Source organism: Castor canadensis, chromosome 18 (genome assembly GCF_047511655.1).
Source record: "Castor canadensis chromosome 18, mCasCan1.hap1v2, whole genome shotgun sequence".
In the NCBI taxonomy this organism is placed as follows: Eukaryota; Metazoa; Chordata; class Mammalia; order Rodentia; family Castoridae; genus Castor; species Castor canadensis.
Genome location: NC_133403.1, coordinates 45,638,805 through 45,655,280, shown reverse-complemented (window position 1 = coordinate 45,655,280; position 16,476 = coordinate 45,638,805). Strand labels below are relative to the sequence as shown.

The window sequence follows — 16,476 nt, the reverse complement described above, 5'->3', positions numbered from 1 at the left end:
AACCAGCCAGTCACAATGCTTTGGTTTTTCCCGTGACTCCAGGTCTATGGGGATAAAGATGCAGACGGGTTCTACCGAGGGGAGACCTGCACCCGTCTCGGCCTCATTCCTTGTAACATGGTCTCTGAGATCCAAGCGGACGACGAGGAGATGATGGATCAGCTACTGAGACAAGGCTTTCTCCCTCTGAACACACCTGTGGAGAAAATAGGTGAGTGCAGTCCCTGCCCAGCACAAAACAGTGGGGTCTCAGAGTTGGGAGTAGGGGACAAGGCAAATCAGGGCTGCAAAAGCCCCGGAGGGTCACATGTGTACCCCAGTGTTTGTGAAGCACAGATAATATGATGGGAGATGAAGTGCAGCCTTGTCTGCTAAACGCCTTTCATGCCTAGACACCTACAAAACAAATGACCACCTGTCTTTTCGCTCTGTGTGTCACACATCAGTCTGTCCACAGTGAATTTTCAAGGGTGACAGGCAGGGCTGTGCTTCTTCCAGGGCAGTTTTGTGCATCCACTACACTCCTTCATTTATCTCGAGTCAGTCTGCAAACACCAGCTAGAAAATGGCTAATGGATTGTCACAGGGTCAAAGCAACGTTACCAGCCAGGTGTGGTGGTGCTCACCTGTAATCCCAGCTGCTCAGTAGGTGGAGGCAGGAGGCAGCCAGCCCAGGCAAAGGTAGCAAGACCCTGGCTCAGTAAAAATTTAAAAAAGGGATCTGAGAGTCCAGCTGAAGTGGGAGGGTATTTGCCTCTCATATTTGAGGCCCTGGTTTTAATTCTCGATATTGGTGAAAAAAAGCAACATTACCTTTATTTTTTCCCATGTGCAAGGAAAATCTAGTTATAAAAAGTCCCTCCTTTTTCTACTCAGCTGTAGGAAGATCCATTCTATCTCATTCATATGAAGGGTTTAATACTCAAAAACATTAGATTAACTTCTAAACCAAAGACAAACTCTATGGCTCAAAGAATATGGGTACTTTTAAAGATAATCACAAAATTAAAAAAAAAATTTCGACCTTTTCTGGTCTTAATGAGCTCAATGCAAAATGAAGGCCACACCTGCTGTTTGAGGTCAGTGTGAATATTCTGTCCTTCAATGAGGCCGGGAGTCTCTGTGTCCCTCGTGGTTGTGGTCTCCTTTCCTGAAGTAGCCATGAGGATTTCAAAGACAGGCACGGCTCTGTCACCCACCCCGTGATGTCTACAAGGCATGCCGTGCAGGAGCAGGGCTCACTCTGTGTGACCAAGGGGATAAGATGCCTTTCGTTCTGTTGTCAGAGGAACCAGGCTTAGGTTGTGACTTGTCCTATGGTGATGTCACTGGGAAGGTCATCCTCAAAGCTGACAGGCCGAACGCTGACATTGTAGCTACGGGGAAAAGCGTCTGTGAAAGTGTTCTGCCCTGAGCAGCCACCAGACCTTCCGGCTTGCCAGCTGGGCCTTCCCGGTCCTGGCTGCTCTGTGCCAGCCTGAATCCCTGGACTCACTGTGGGAGGGGGTCCCTGTCCCACTCAGCCCCCTGGTCACTGTGGGAGGGGGTTCCTGCCCCACACAGCCCCCTGGTCACTGTGGGAGGGGTCCCTGCCCCACACAGCCCCCTGGTCACTGTGGGAGGGGGTCTACCTCACAGAGCCCCCTGGCCTACTACACACTGGGGAGAAAGGCAGCTGTCCTGTGAAGCGAGACCCATTCTACAGCAAAAACACAAGCATCACAGGCCAAGGCGCCTGGCCCCGATAAACGTTTGCTGAGGATTGTCCCGTGGCACAGGCCTGCGGGGGATGGCGTATGTCAAGGTGTGGTACTGAGCAAGGGACGGTGCCAATTTGGGGATGACATTGGTGGCTTCCTTCTTCCCTTCATGATTTCACAGAGAGAAGTAGAAGAAGTGGCCGGCTTCCCTCTGTGTCAACAGGAAGAATGGTGGCTCTGTACGACTATGACCCAAGAGAAAGCTCACCGAATGTGGACGTTGAGGTACCAGCCAGGCGTGGTTTCACACTGACCCGAGATGACAGACCAGGGGTGATGACAGAGCAGACCATGCATGCCACACCAGACCCACGTTGCCATCTCGAGTCTTCGTAGGAAGGGCCGCAAGCCAATGCCTGCCTTAGGGACCACAAACAGCCTTATTCTCAGGGACATGACCAGCCACGGCATCCCCTCCCGGCATCCCCTCCCACCGTAGTCACAGTTTCAGCTACCTATAGTCAGCCACGGTCCAAAACTGTTAGTGGGCAATTCCAGAAATAAGCAGCTGAGTTGAAATTGCTGTTCTCAGTAGCATGACAAAACCTCACCGTCCTGCTCTGTCCCCCTGAAAGTCCTTGTCCAGCACACACACACTGCGTCTGCCACCTTCCCTGTGGCAGTGGGGCCAACACACTGACGTCACTTCAGTACAACGTACATTACAATCGTCCGATTGCATCAGTTAGTTATTGTCACTCTCTTAATGTTTGTCACAGATGTGTATCAAAAAAAAACATGGTGCCTAGAGGGTTTGATAGCATGGTGCAGTTTCAGACACCACCGGGGGTCTTGGCATGGGGGTCTTGCTGTACTGACAAACTGTCCCTAAGCCCTGTTTCCCTGCGCCCCCACTGACAGCTGTGACCCACCTCCACTGGCAATGGAATTATAGGGTCACCTTTAAGAGCAAAATAAAAATAAGAGCCACAGAAGTTCACGTGGTCACTCAGCCACAGTCTAGCACAAGGACCTCACACACATGGAAAGTGGAGGAAAGGGGTGCTGCCATTCTAGGTTCCTACTGCCACCCCACTGTGCACCTGGCATCACCAAGGCAGAAAACGACTTAACAGTGATGGCTGAGGCACCACAGGGGCCCTGCCCATAGCCAGTGTCTCCAAATCCCTGTCCATCCAGGGCATTTCTGTGACCTCTGACCCTCCTCAACTTCATTCCCCTGGCTTCCTGTTTAGAAGGGTCTTCTGTTTTAAGGTGTCCTTTGGTAGATCTGTGTGTCTGTGTTGTACTAGGGTCCGTGGTCGGAGACGTGGGCACAACTTTATCCCTGAGGACAGGGAGTTGTGTCCCCATCGTGCCTGACACGGCCGCCACTTAACAGACGGACATTAGTTAACAACTGAGTTGGGTTTTTAATTGGAGAGAGCAGGATTTATGTAGTTATAGTGACTCCAGAAGGCTGGGGACAGACAGAGCCACCATTAGTTTCTTTGCTGGACTGAGAGAGTAAAGGTTACACCAAATCCTACGGGAAATCCAAAGGGCTTGTTCTGAGGAAGAACCCTGTGAAGCAGGGTGGTTCCTAACCGCGCTCCACCTCTGCAGGCTGAGCTTCCATTTTGCACGGGAGACATTATTACTGTTTTCGGTGACATCGATGAAGATGGATTTTATTACGTAAGTTTTTGAAGCATCAAGAAGCACCTTTTCATTCGTTCTGTGTATTCTTTTTTTTTTTTTGCTCGTCTGTTCTTTCTTTCTCTTAAAATTATGCATGAACTATGATCTTTATGAGGCTTGATGAAAATATTGCCTTGCTTGCTGTCTTCACTGTGTTTTTTGTTTGTTTGGTGGTACTGGGATTTGAACTCAGGGTTTCACACTCGATACGGGCGCTCTACTACGTGAGCCAGGCCCCCACTCCTTACCTCGGTCTTTCTTGTAGTTGGGATTATAGGATTGTGCCATCCTGCCTGCTGTGCTGGTTGAGAAGGGGAAGGGGGTCTTGCTACCTTTTAGCCCAGGCTGACGTCAAGGTGATCCTCACAATCTCCACTCCGGAGTAGCCAGGATTAGAACCCAGCCCCTGAGTTCTCTTTTGCATAAAATATAGAAAACCAGAACCATACTCTTGCTTTTACCTTTTTGCTAATGCCGGTGCTTTCCGTGTCTGTAAACTGTGGGGAAAATAAATGCGTTTGTATCCTGACATTTAAAATTGCCACATCCAGGCATTTGATGTGATTTTCTAGGTGATTTTTTAATAAAGAAATTTTCTTTTAGAGAAAGAAGTGAAATGCACACAAAATAAACCAATCAGTAAATCCTCAGAGATGTTAGACACTGCCCTCACCGTCCATCTCCAGCACCCCATCAGCTGTGGGGAATCTGACCTTTCAGTACGGCTCCCACACCATCTGCCCCCCGCCAGGGTGTCCTGGGGGTGTCTCTTTTCAAATTTTAGATTGCCTGGGACTCTTCTTCACTGACTTGTCCAACCCTAACTGTCCCAAGAGAGCTAACTTCCTCATATTTTATGGATCCTAACTTTGCAATATCCTCCCCTCGCCTTCTCAGTTCCTCTCTGTCCCATGAGCAGAACAAGTACCTGCTCCTCCGTCAGCCCTCCCTTTGCCATCCCATAATCCACAATGTCCCCAGTGTCGTCATCGACTCACTTCACTCTGAATAACGTCCTCCACGTTCATCCATGTTGTAGCATGTGTCAGAATCAGTTTTTCCTTTTTTAAGGCTGAATAATATTCCTTTGTACGTAGAGATCACATTTTGTTTTTCCAGTCCTCCATCAATGGATGCAGTATGGACATGGGTTGTGTAGACACGCCTTTTTGAGATCTGACTTTCAGTTCTTCGGGGTATATACCCAGAGGTGGAATTGCTAGGTGGTGTGGAAACTCCAGTTTTAGATTTTTGAGAAGCTGCCCTACTGCTCTCCTGGACACCTGCCCCATGTGACTCCCGCCGATGGGCACCAGGCTCTGGGTTCCCCCCACCCTCACGACACGCGTTAGCCTCTGGTTTTTGTCTGGCTGTGTGGTTTCGTTTGGGGACGGTGGTCTCTTGATAGCAGCCGATGTCCTATCGTTTCCGTTTTCCCAGTGAGGAGCAAGGCTGCTCTTTTCAAGAATTTCTTGGCCATTTGGATATCTTTTTTTGGAGAAATGTCTATTTTTTTGTGTGTGTTGCATTGTAGGAGCTCTTTATATATTGTGGATATTAACACCTTAATAGATTATTATTATTTCTAAATATTTTATCCCATCTTATAGACTGCCTTATTACTCTATCGATCGGGCCCCTTATCACAAAAGATTTTTAATTTTGACATAGTAGGCTGATGCTTTTATGTCATCCCCTGACCTTATAAATGAGGAAACACAATCCTGTGCTGTTGGGGACCAATTTTTATTGCTTGCTTTTGAGATGGGGACTTGCTGTGTTGCGCACTTCTGGGCTCAAGCCATCCTCCTGCCTTGGCCTCCCGAGCAGCTGGGACTACAGGCATGCACCACTGCTCCCAGCCAGGGGCCATTCTTGAACTCGGTGTGCACACTTCTGGGGCTGGTTAGTGTTAGGGCGTCTGGGGAGGAAGAGACACGGCAGCGGGGACACCCCTTGGTACTGACAGGCGTCCAGCGGGCAACTGGACTTTTGCTGAGCTGGATGCAGCCCACGTGTAGATGTGTATCTGCAGCGTGGATCTCAGGAGGTGTCACTGTCACCACACTTTGATTTTCCTTGTGTTGTTGGATTTTTACGAGAGCATATCACATATGAGAGCAGGAAGAACAGAGAGCTGAGGGACTCACAGCTCCACGCTCTCTTGCTTGGGGACCACCTGCTTTCTGCCCCCCAGGGTATACCAGTCTGGGTGCTAGGGCCATGGGACTTTCTTTTTGTTTGTTTTGCGGTGCTGGAGACGGAGTCCTGGGCCTGTGCATGCTATGGAAGCTGGGGGGCACTGCCTTACCTCTCCAGCCCCACAGTGGGCTCTTTCAAAAGCCCCCGACCACTCTAAGATTGGCTGAGCTTGAAAACCAGCCAACCCGGGGCACCAAGGAACCTTCCATCCTGAGTGGCTCCTCCAATCACCTCGGCCCCTTGGACTAAACGCAGATGGAGCTCGTATTTCAGCTGGTGGCCAAGGTTCGTCTTATGATGGGGACCCAGTGTCCCTTTCGGAATAGAGTCCCTCTGCATCTGTACTCTGAGCGAAAGCAAGCGGTGGGTTCTAGAAAAATGAATACTACTTCTGTCCCCTGCCTTGTTTTCAGGGGGAACTGAATGGGCAGAAAGGCCTGGTACCCTCGAACTTTCTGGAAGAAGTGCCTGACGACGTGGAGGTCTACCTTTCCGATGCGCCATCCCACTACTCCCAAGACACGCCCGTGCGCACCAAGGCCAAAAGGGTAAGCCGACCCCCTTAGCCTCTGCCCCTGCCCCATGTGCTCTGATGCCATCTTAACATTGAGATTTTCAGATCCTGGCTGACACGCAGACACCCAGAGATTTTTTTTCTCTGTCCGTCTCTGAGGGTTGTGCCCCAGAATGCTTAGTTCTAAGTAAGTTTGTTTCACACACAAGGACCCCTTTGGGTCTACTCGGTTTGCCTTGACCCCAAAGCCTGCCCACCGTCCATGACAGGTGCACATTTCAGCTGATGCAGAGTGAGGTCTGGGCCAAGGATGGTCACCTGCTGTCCTGGTTAGGGTTCTAGGGTTTTGTAACAGAGGTCAAAGGGCCTCTCCAGCATATCCACATTCACGTGTAGGGTCTCATCTTTACGTTCTGCCATCACCGCGAGTTCTTATCTGTTCTATTTCACGTCTATATTTATTTTTTCGCTCATCTTCTTGGACGCAGAAGAAGAGTGTTCATTTCACACCCTAACCAGGCATGTAGCCTTCACGTAAGTGGCAACTGAAGACACCTAGAGAGATACCGACTTAAGCTACCCTAAGCGGACCAGTGCGATAGACTTAAGGCTTCACTGTGGCTTAAAGAAAGAGAGAGAGAGAGAGAGAGAGAGAGAGAGAGAGAGAGAGAGAGAAGAAATATGTCTCAAAAAAAAAAAAAGTAACCCAATCATTGGACCTAAAGTATCAATTAGTCTGTCAGTTGTCTCAGTTGTAAAGCAACTGCTCTCGTGGTAGTGAAACGAATCATTTCCAAGCGTTATTTCCTCCTGTTTCCATTCAGAGTATTTGAAAGGTCAAATTTGGGAACATATTTCTTAACGAGCTAATTGTTTGTTTACATGGAGAGTGTTCCAATGTCTACTTATAATTAAAGCTGCAAGTTGCATTGTTTAACCACTCTTGGAGAAGCACAACCTCTTAAATATGTTTACAGTAGGGAATCTTACTTTCAAAACAAAATAATAATAATCCAAAATGTGAGCAGACGAGTCGTGATCAAAGGTGACCAGGTGTCGGCTCTGAGCTCTCCCGATGCTGACCTGAACCCTGAGTTACCACACCGTGACCTGGGGGGACGCAGATGGCTTCTCCTTAAAGGCCAACCGCTCCCAGCTCGGACGGTGGCGAGAGGCTGAGTTGGTGGTGTACCAATGCAATATGGCGTCCTACGACGTGTGCAGCTCAGACCTTCGCACTAGCCGGGGCAGCTGGTATCTTCAGGTGCTTTGGGATGCATTCCTGGGTGTTTTCCATTAGACTTAGACCTTGATTTCAGATCCAAGCAAGCTCGAACCCCGGTACACACCACCCGCCTGCCGAATTAGACTCGCGCTGGCAAGGCCTTTGCTCCCGAGGGATTCGGGAGCCAGGGGTGACAATGTACAATTGCAGGCACACGTCCAGCTGCAGAAATAAAGGGGCAGAGCAGTCACACTCTGACACATGAGAACAAAATCCTCTCCCCAGCCCGGTTCCCGAAGCACTGCTGGTGGAGTTACTGAAATTCACCACGAGCGATTGCAAATTCACGCTCAGTTCTCTGGCAACGACGAGAGAGCAGACAGTGAGGGTCTTGAGCTTTCTTTGATTGTAATTAAGGTTCATTTTAGTTTTTTTTTTCTTTCAACCAGTGTGCCATCTCCAAAGTTTTCTTCCATCCAAATTCCCACTGGGACCATGACCTGTACTTGGGTCCCTTCCCCACTGATCTGATTTACAGGAACCCCCCACCCCACCCCGCCCTGCCTTTAGTCTGAATTCACAGAGTAAACCTTGACTTGGCTTTCCTTGCCAAAGCGATGGTCCCCTCCCAAGACAAAGACGCCGAACCCAAACCCGGCCAGATCCCCCCTCCCTCGGAGGGGCCTTGGGTGTGGGCGCCCGTCCTCATGGCATACATTAAAACTTGAAAGAAGAAACGAACCACCCTCTTCCCTTTGCTGGTGGGCGATGGGGCAGTACGTACGATGTTACTGGTGAATTGATGTCGTTGGCACTCAAACTGTCACAATGTACCTGCTAGGTTCCTCCTGAGGGTTCAGGGGCAACAAGGAGAGCTCCATCCCCCACAGTCCACCTCCATTCGGGGTCACCTGCGTCATCTGTGGGTTCTGGTAGTCCTGGGAGAGGCAGGGAAATGTCCTCGAGAAAGAAAAAGGGGCTGCTTTCCAAAGGGAAGAGACTGCTGAAAAAGCTGGGTGCCGTGAAATGACCGTGTGCTTCTGGACAACTTGCAAACCTCTGTGATTTTCCTTAATTCCAAACTAGGGCTTTCATGACTCAAGCACTTCCTAAAAAAAAGCAAAACCGTGTTCTCCCCTGACACCAGGAGAGAAACGCACTACTGTCCCCTCCAAACCGACCGCAAGACGGGGGGCTGTGTGGTCCTCCCCGTCTCTCCATTGTCACTGCTCTGTCCCTGTCCACAAGGTCTGATCGGGAGGCGGGAGGGGCGTCTTGCTGACCAGCAGGGCGAAGGGCTCTTGGCAGCTTGCCCCCCACCTGCACCTCCAGCCTTTGTGCATTTGTCATCTTCCCTTAAAGGAATGATTTTCAACCCCCTTTCCCCCCGCCCCCCACCTGCCTTTTTCCAGACGCTTGCCTCATAATGCCTAACTTTCACCTTGACTCTGGTCTTGAAATTCCTAGTTTAATTCGCCTCGATGTTCTGCCTTATAAATGCACAATGATTTGTACTGTCTAATAAAATGCCGTGTATCCTTTGTACGTGTCGTGCATTCCTGGTCTCCATCCTCACTGACACACTGCTTTCACACCACAGCTGTGCATTTTAAGAAGCTGCTCTTACGTGTTCCAAGTCAGCCAGGTAACACACAGAAAATGTTTACGTAGCCAATCCTACAAGAAAGCGCAAAGGAGAGAAAAGTACCTTTGGTCAAGCACCAGTACTTCAATCTGCCAGAGACCTGTAGCTAATCTTTGCTTTCTCTGTCACATTTTTTTAAAGTGGCAAATGAATTTCTGTTACTTTCATTAGTCCTCAAAATACCACATTCAAATACTCACCAAGGAACAGCAACACCTAAGGTCACCCACATGACACATCAGTCACACCAACAGCAGCCTAAATTTAAATTTCTTCCAAAGGCCCCATAACCCATCTTTACATTGGCACTTGAACAAAAGACTTACAAAGTTGCCGGCTCTTTTGTAATTCTTTCCACTTGTAAATTGTTTTTACTCTTTATACATACTTTTCAGGTTGCCTCTCTTTGTAATTTCTGGAAGGTTTCTAAATGAATGACAAAGCTTTTCCCCATGTGTCTTCAAAAACTGTGTTGTAAACTGTAACATAATTGCTCATGGTAGGATTTATTCAAGGGAAACCAGTGTGTGCTTAAGTACTGTGTGGACTTGGTGCATGTGTACAGCTAGTATAAAATATTTTCTAGAAATAAAATTTGTTATTTTATACAATGCTGTGCCTTCTGTATCTTCATTTAAATTTTTTTTTTAAATCATGGTAAGAGAACTGAATTCCTTTCTACTACTTGTCCTGGGATTATTTTTTTAAAGTAATTTTGACCCATGTTTTAGGTGTCACTTCACAATGTGACATTCTCACACTACCTTTTGTGATCAACGGAAGGCCATTAGCTCCGAGTCACTGTGTTGTGAGTGTGAAATACTCCTGTTCAACAGAGACAGAGAGGACTTGCTGGACTGTGGACTCAACTCAAATTCGTTAGCATTCCCCCTTGGTAACTTTGGAATTCAAGGGGTATTGATAAAGAGCGACACCGACTTTATAATAGGATATGGCTTAATTTCCCATCCACACAGAGATTTTCCTCCTCAGTCCACCATCCGCTGGCTCATGATGGGAGGTTGTGAGGCAGGACATCATGGTGGACTGGACAGGCTCGATGGAGAAAAGGAAGGGGCAGGAAGCAGAGAGGGAGGACAAGGGACCAGGGACACACCCGTCAAAGGCACCACCCCAGTGACCGACTTCCTCATCGCCCATTCAGTATGAACCCGTCAAGGGACTTGTCCACTGGTTTCCTGGCAACCAACCTTTGTCACACCAACCTTTGGGAGACATTTTTAGGTCCAAACCGAAACAAACAGAAACTGTTGGAATAAAGAGAGAAAACCAAGCTGGTGCAGTCAGATGGAAACAAGACCGTCCCAAGCAAGCACTGCTTTTTCAATGAATACCTCAGATTGTCCATATGCACACGAGTACAGCAATGCACACACACGCTTTTAAAATGCAGATATTTCAGTACAACGACAGCTGGTGGCATCCTCACTAGGTGTTTGTATTTAGATATTTTATCAGCAACATGTACTGAGAAATAGTCTCAGAGCTGTCTTCCTTGTGCAAATTAATTCTGACAAAATAAACCTAACAGTGATGACACTCTTAAATTTTCTTGTCACTAGCCATTTATTTTTACCAGTGACCACCAGGGGGTGTTAGCACACTGACAATGGAAAGTGGAGGACAGTAGCTGTCCTGTGAAGTCAAATAAAATACCAACAAGCAACCTCACCTCAAATGCATTTTTAGGAAACTGTGTACTTGTGTAATTATAATTGCTACTGTAATGTCAGGTTGAATTATGTTCTCACAGTGCATTTACAGAAAACGTTTCATTTGAAGAATCGATGACAATTTCTCCAAAAAAAAAAAAGATGAGCCAAAGTAGCCAGTGCCATTGCTCTCTAAATCGTTGGAGAATATTCATAAATTCCCCAAAATATGAAAGTTTACAAAAGTCCAATGGAGTAACGAGTTAGACTTTAAACTTTTTTCTTTCTACTTTCAAAACTGACGTAAGTTTGCTGCAAGCCAGGTGCCTGCCCTGAGGCGTGAAAGGGGTTCCATTGTCACCAGGAAATGAGGCGGAGGAGGGTCAGAAAGTCTGTTTCAGATCGGAAAGTGTATCTCCCATGCTCGACTTGAAGCCTTGTCCTCTCTCCCAGGAGGACTGGTCCTTGAACCTGCTCCACAAAAAGAATTTTGAAGCAATTCTCAAAGTAGCAAGGGGCTCTTAAGCGAGAGAGAGCTCAGGGTTAGACACCGCCGCCCGGGGCTTCTCTTCCCTTGGGGCTTTTGATCCAAGCTCAACAGGACGAGGGGGCTTCAAGATTCTTCTAGATAAAACATGCTCTTTGCGTTTGGTTCCTGGTATTATTCAAATCGTTTTGCCGCTGTAACTCTCTCTCAAACATGGAGGCAGGGAGTCTGACGAGACCAAAGGTCTTTGTGGCATGGATGCCTGCTTCTTGTAACTTTTATTGGTGCACTTGATCGGAGACTTGCTGTGCAAGGCGTTTTTACGTTTTGGGCACATCGAGGTCAGAGAAACCTTGAGGTCTTTACCAGGATGTGAGCAGAGGTCTGAGCTCGTCCAGACCTCTGAAAGTCCCCACTGAGAGGAGAAAGCGGGGTATCTGCTACAGCCGAGAGGGGACAGAGGGACAGAAGGACCTTATGGTACCTGTCAGCATGGTGCTTACCTCAGCTCCTGGCTCTCAGCTCACTTGGAATAACTTGCTTTTGTTCTCATGTCACCTGTCCCAATGTTTCCCTGCCTGTAGCCACATCTAAGTTCCCTCCCAGGTCTACCCCCAACCGCCTGGGAGGAAACCCCACAGCCAGGGGAGGAGAGAACCCATCATTTTGTTTTTGCATCATTTCATGACCTGTAATTGTGCCAAAACAAGGTGGCACTTGTTTTCCAGCGTGCAGGAAAGTTTTGGCTTTGGAGGTTTAGCTTGGCAGTGGAAGGGCGGCCCAAACTGAGCCGGGCTCTGTGAGGGGTGTGAAATATCTCACCTGCAACGTTTCTGGAGAAGTCAGTGTGCGGCCCGTGTTGTCACACAGGTGGCGCCTTTGCCTCTCTGCCTAAGGACAGCAGTGATCCCTCCTGTGTCACCCCTCAGGATGTCCCTGTCACTCTTGCCTTCACTTGCAAAGACACCATTCTCATCAGATGACCAATGACGAAAGTCCTCAGTTATTTTTCTGTTGTGACTTTTCCCGCCTACCTTCCCCCAATGTTAAAAAAAAAAAAAAAAAAAAAAACTTCCAAAGGCCAACCCTTCCAGAAAGTTCTGTCTTCTTTGGGGTCTTTGAGTGACCCCAGGTTGGCAGTTCTGGCAAGTAAGAAAAGCAAAGACCAGAAGCCAAATGAAGCCTTTGGGAGGAGAAAGGTAGAGCGATTTGCCAGCTACGTTTGAACGCTTTTCTTACCAGCATGAAAAGAGAGAAGACACACTTGCGAAAGCTCTAATTTTGGAAATCCTTTTTATGTTACACACACTCACGTGGGTCAAGGGAAAGCAAACGCACGGTCCCGCACGGCTTTCTCGCAAGCTGACCTCAGTCTGAGTTCTGATGGTACAGAAGGCGGGCTTGCGGTGGCCGCTTCCCACGGCCCCACGCCCAGCAAGAAAATTATGCCTGATGTTCTCACATTAGGACACAGCGCTTGTCTTAGGAAAAAATGATAATACAAATGGTCCAAAAGGAGGAACCAATTGCAAAAGGGAAATGAATGGAAGAATGGAAGGAACCCAGTGTATTCCCTAGGGGAGGCAGGGATTCGAACTACCTGCCGATGGCAGAGCTTTTCCACCGAGGCACACGGGGAGACTTTGCACCGTTAAGCTGCATTCAAAGCCATCAACACCGAGTTGGTAAAATGCAGAGGCAAACGTGACTCTTCCTCACTAGCTGATGGGATGGTTCGCAGGTCCAGGTTACCCTGTCACCGGGCGCTCCTCCTCCCTCGCTACGTGTGTCACTCTGGGGCCTGACACACGTGTCCTTTCCCTGAATCTTATTCCTAGGAATCCAACTTAAGAGAAAAAGGCAAGGATTTACCAACTAAGACACTGTGACATTGATTGTAACAGTGACAACTGTTAAATTAACCAAAAACACCCAAGAGAGGTCTAAACTAACAGCTGTTCGTCAGAGTGCTAAATGTCCCAAGACAATCATCACATGGAGCTGGTGACACGGTCATGGAGACAACAAGGCTGTGTTGGTCGATGTTGCGTTGCGCGTAATGAGGGGGATTGTGACCATGTCCCGCTCCCCCTCGCACATTGACTTTTCTTCTCCAACCTTCCTGATAGTTCAGACCCATTTTGCCTTCCTGGACTCTCAGGAAGGCATGTATAAATATATAAATAAAAGAAAAAGAAAGAAGGCATGGATAAACAAAAGGAAATGCTAAGCCTTCAGCTATGGACGGAGAAGTGGGAAGGGTCAGAGGGAGGAATTTGGTACAATTTTCTGTAGGGTGACAGGTGGCTAGCCATCACTACACAGCTGCCTCCAATTTTCCAAGGAAGAGCTTGTGAAGTCAACTGAGGTGATGTCAGATTTGGGTGACAATCTCCACCTACCCTGAGGGAAATGAGGTCAGGCGCCCATGACAGTCACTGCTGTCCTATGGTCATGCCCTGTCCCCAAGGCACTGTTCCCTGGGAAGGCAGGCATGTTCTACCCCTCAGTCAGCCTCCCAGCTCCCGGGTGGACCAGAGGGAGGAGCAAGGCACCTCCATGTGCCGCTCAGAAGCTTGGGGATGGGGACACTACAGTGCAGGCGACCTGGCAGGAAAAGGAAGGGCTGCTGGAGTCATCTGCTGAGTGCAGGCGAGTGTCCCCAGGGAAGAATCTCCTTAGCAATGGAAGAGGAAGAGAAGCCAAGCCAGTCGTTGGGTCCCTCAGTGACCATGTCCCAGGGGGCCTTAGCTGGTGAGAAGAGAAAAGAAAAGAGGAAGGAAGAGAGGGGGAGGGGAGGGGAGGGCAGAGGAGAGGGGAGAGGAGGAGGGGTAAAAGGAGGGGAGGAGAGGGAAGGGGAGGGGAGAGGAGGAGGGGAGAGGAGAAGGGGAAGGAGGAGAGTGGAGGGGAGAGGAGAAGGGGAAGGAGGAGAGTGGAGGGGAGAGGAGAAGGAGAGGGGAAAGGGGAGAGGAGGAGGGGAAGGAGGGGAGAGGAGGGGAGGGAAGGGAAGGGAAGGGGAGGGAAGGGAAGGGGAGGGAAGTGAAGCGGAGGGGAGAGGAGGAGGGGAGAGAGGGAGGAGAGAGGAGGAGGAGAGGGGAGAAGATGAGGGGAAAGAGGAGAGGAGAGGGAGGAGGGGAGAGAAAGCATGAATGAGAGAGAAAGGATAAGAAAGAAATAGAACCAGAAAGAAGGGAGAAAGTGGGAGAAAAAAGAATGAGAGAAAGAGAAGCAAAGAAGGAGGAGGTGTTGGGAGGGGGCAGGTGTCAAATGCACCAGAGGCTGGGGACCCACCCCACTTAGGGGCTAACTGTCCTGAGGCAGGCTGTTCCTTCAGGACAAAGGAACAGGGCTTCAGGAGGTGACACCGCTTTCACGGTGTGTGGACAATGTGGCCCGACAGAGTGCTCTAAGGACTCTGAATGGCATGGGTCGTTGTCCTGTGGCACCTGAAGTGTGATGCACAGGTGGCGCATTGCCTCTTACTGGAATGCTGAAGACATTTCACCACCGTGGGACTGCCACCCTCCTGTAACTCAAGGTCACATGCTGCCTTGAGGCAATGGTGTCGCCACACCAGGCATGGCAATGCCTGTCTTCCGTGCAGTGTTTCATTCATGTGTACTTAACATGACGGCAGCATTGGGCTGGAGTCCTCCATGCTCCTTTCAGCAATGGATTGCATTTTCTTTCACTTTCTTTAACCCTCTTCTCCTGTCTCCTCTCAGATGAATCAAATATATCTTTTTTGTTCTTATATTTTTTGTTCTTTTTTGAGACAGGGTCTCACTATTGTAGCCCAGACTGCCCTTGATCTTTCTGCTTTATTCTCCCCAGCTGGGATTACATGCATGTACCACCACACCTGGCTCAAATATTTTAAATTACTCAATTCTAGCTCCTCCATTAACTTTTTAAATTATATGCTTTTTTTTTTTAGCAATACCCTAGAGATCCACTATTGATCTGTGTCTCCTCACTGTGTGCCTTTATAACTTCACAAGCAATGTGAGACCCTTAAAACAATTCATCCACTTACCTCATCTTGCCCTTTTGGCAAATATTCTGCTTGGAGATCTTTGTCACTTACATAAGGTAGTTTTTTGTAATACTTGGACACATAGCATTAGCTGCATAAGATATTATTATTATTAGCACTGGAGTTTGAACTCAGGGCCTCACACTTGCTAGGCAGATGCTCTACCACTTGAGCCACTCCACCAGCCCTTTTTTTGTGATGGTTTTTTTGAGATAGGGGTCTCGAGAACTATTTCCCTGGGCTGGTTTTGAACCTCGATCTTCCTGATCTCTGCCTCCTGAGTAGCTGGGATTACAGGCGTGAACCACCGGCTTAGACATTATTATTTTCATCTTATAAAGACGCCATTCTTTTCCACTTACTCACAGAGCCTGGCACAGTTTCATGGACATTGGCAGAAGTGTGAGACGCTGGGCCGTTTCTTTATGAGAAAGCCTTGGCAAGAGGCAAGCGTAGTGTGATGGGTGTTTGTGCCAGTTGCCCACACCCCATCTCCAGAATGGCAAAGCAAACCAGGCCAGGTGATGATGCCCCCTCACGCCCAGCTGTGTTGCAGCAGGGCAAACCTGAGCTGAGGGATGCCACCTTTTCTTTAGGGAACAACTTTGGCTGGCCTTTGCCCCAAAGCCAGACCTCATCTGTCCCATGCTGGGCTGTAAGTATGCCTGACCTTTGCTCTGCAGCAGACACCCTTCTGACTTCCAAGGCTGTTTACTATGCAAACACCCTCAAAAAAGACAACCTGGAACAAAGGTGTGCAGAAATGCAAGGCACAGTGAGCTGTTTTGCATTGTCGTGCATTTAAAGCACTGGTACATTTAAGACCTTAAAACCACGGCATCAGAGGGGACGGCCTCACCTCTCTGCTGCAGTGAGCTGGGTGTCAGAATGACACAAAACCAGAGCGCTCAATAGACCTAACACCACGTTGCAAAATGACAACCAAAAAACTGGGCTTCAGGGTAGGGATCTATTCCTCTCAGCATGGAAATTCACCCTGCCTGGCTACTAAGCTGAAGTTAAACAATTAAACTTTCTATCGACTTAGAAATTTTACAAATATTTTTTAATCTAAGTAATTAGTGGGTCAAGAGAAATGAGCTGGAGGTGTTAGGTTATATATTTAAAGCTGAATTACAATGAAAACGGGACAAGCAGTGCCCTTGTGTGGAGAGCAATGCTTTAGAGGAAATTTACAACCGTCAAGTGTTTACGATACGATGGACGGATTAGTGATGGTAGTGCCCGACCTAAGATTTTACATACAAAGAGATAAATAAAGAAAACAAAAGA

The 16,476-nt window shown here is 48.4% G+C and overlaps 1 protein-coding gene across 12 annotated transcripts in view; it reads left to right on the top strand.

Moving 5' to 3' along the window:
• The window catches only part of Rimbp2 (RIMS binding protein 2), a 190,529-nt gene extending 180,932 nt beyond the window's left edge, over positions 1-9,597 (top strand). For 9 of the 12 annotated variants that reach the window (XM_074061337.1, XM_074061336.1, XM_074061334.1 and 6 more), the window contains 5 exons: positions 43-211; positions 1,882-1,985; positions 3,327-3,398; positions 6,017-6,151; positions 8,184-9,597. In XM_074061337.1, the coding sequence (XP_073917438.1) occupies positions 43-211; positions 1,882-1,985; positions 3,327-3,398; positions 6,017-6,151; positions 8,184-8,372 (669 nt within the window). In that variant the 3' untranslated portion in view covers positions 8,373-9,597. Of the gene's footprint in view, positions 1-42; positions 212-1,881; positions 1,986-3,326; positions 3,399-6,016; positions 6,152-6,605; positions 6,785-8,183 lie in introns of those variants that run through there. The other 3 variants (XM_074061338.1, XM_074061329.1, XM_074061330.1) reach the window with 2 other exon arrangements.
• The last annotated feature ends 6,879 nt before the right edge of the window (positions 9,598-16,476 follow it).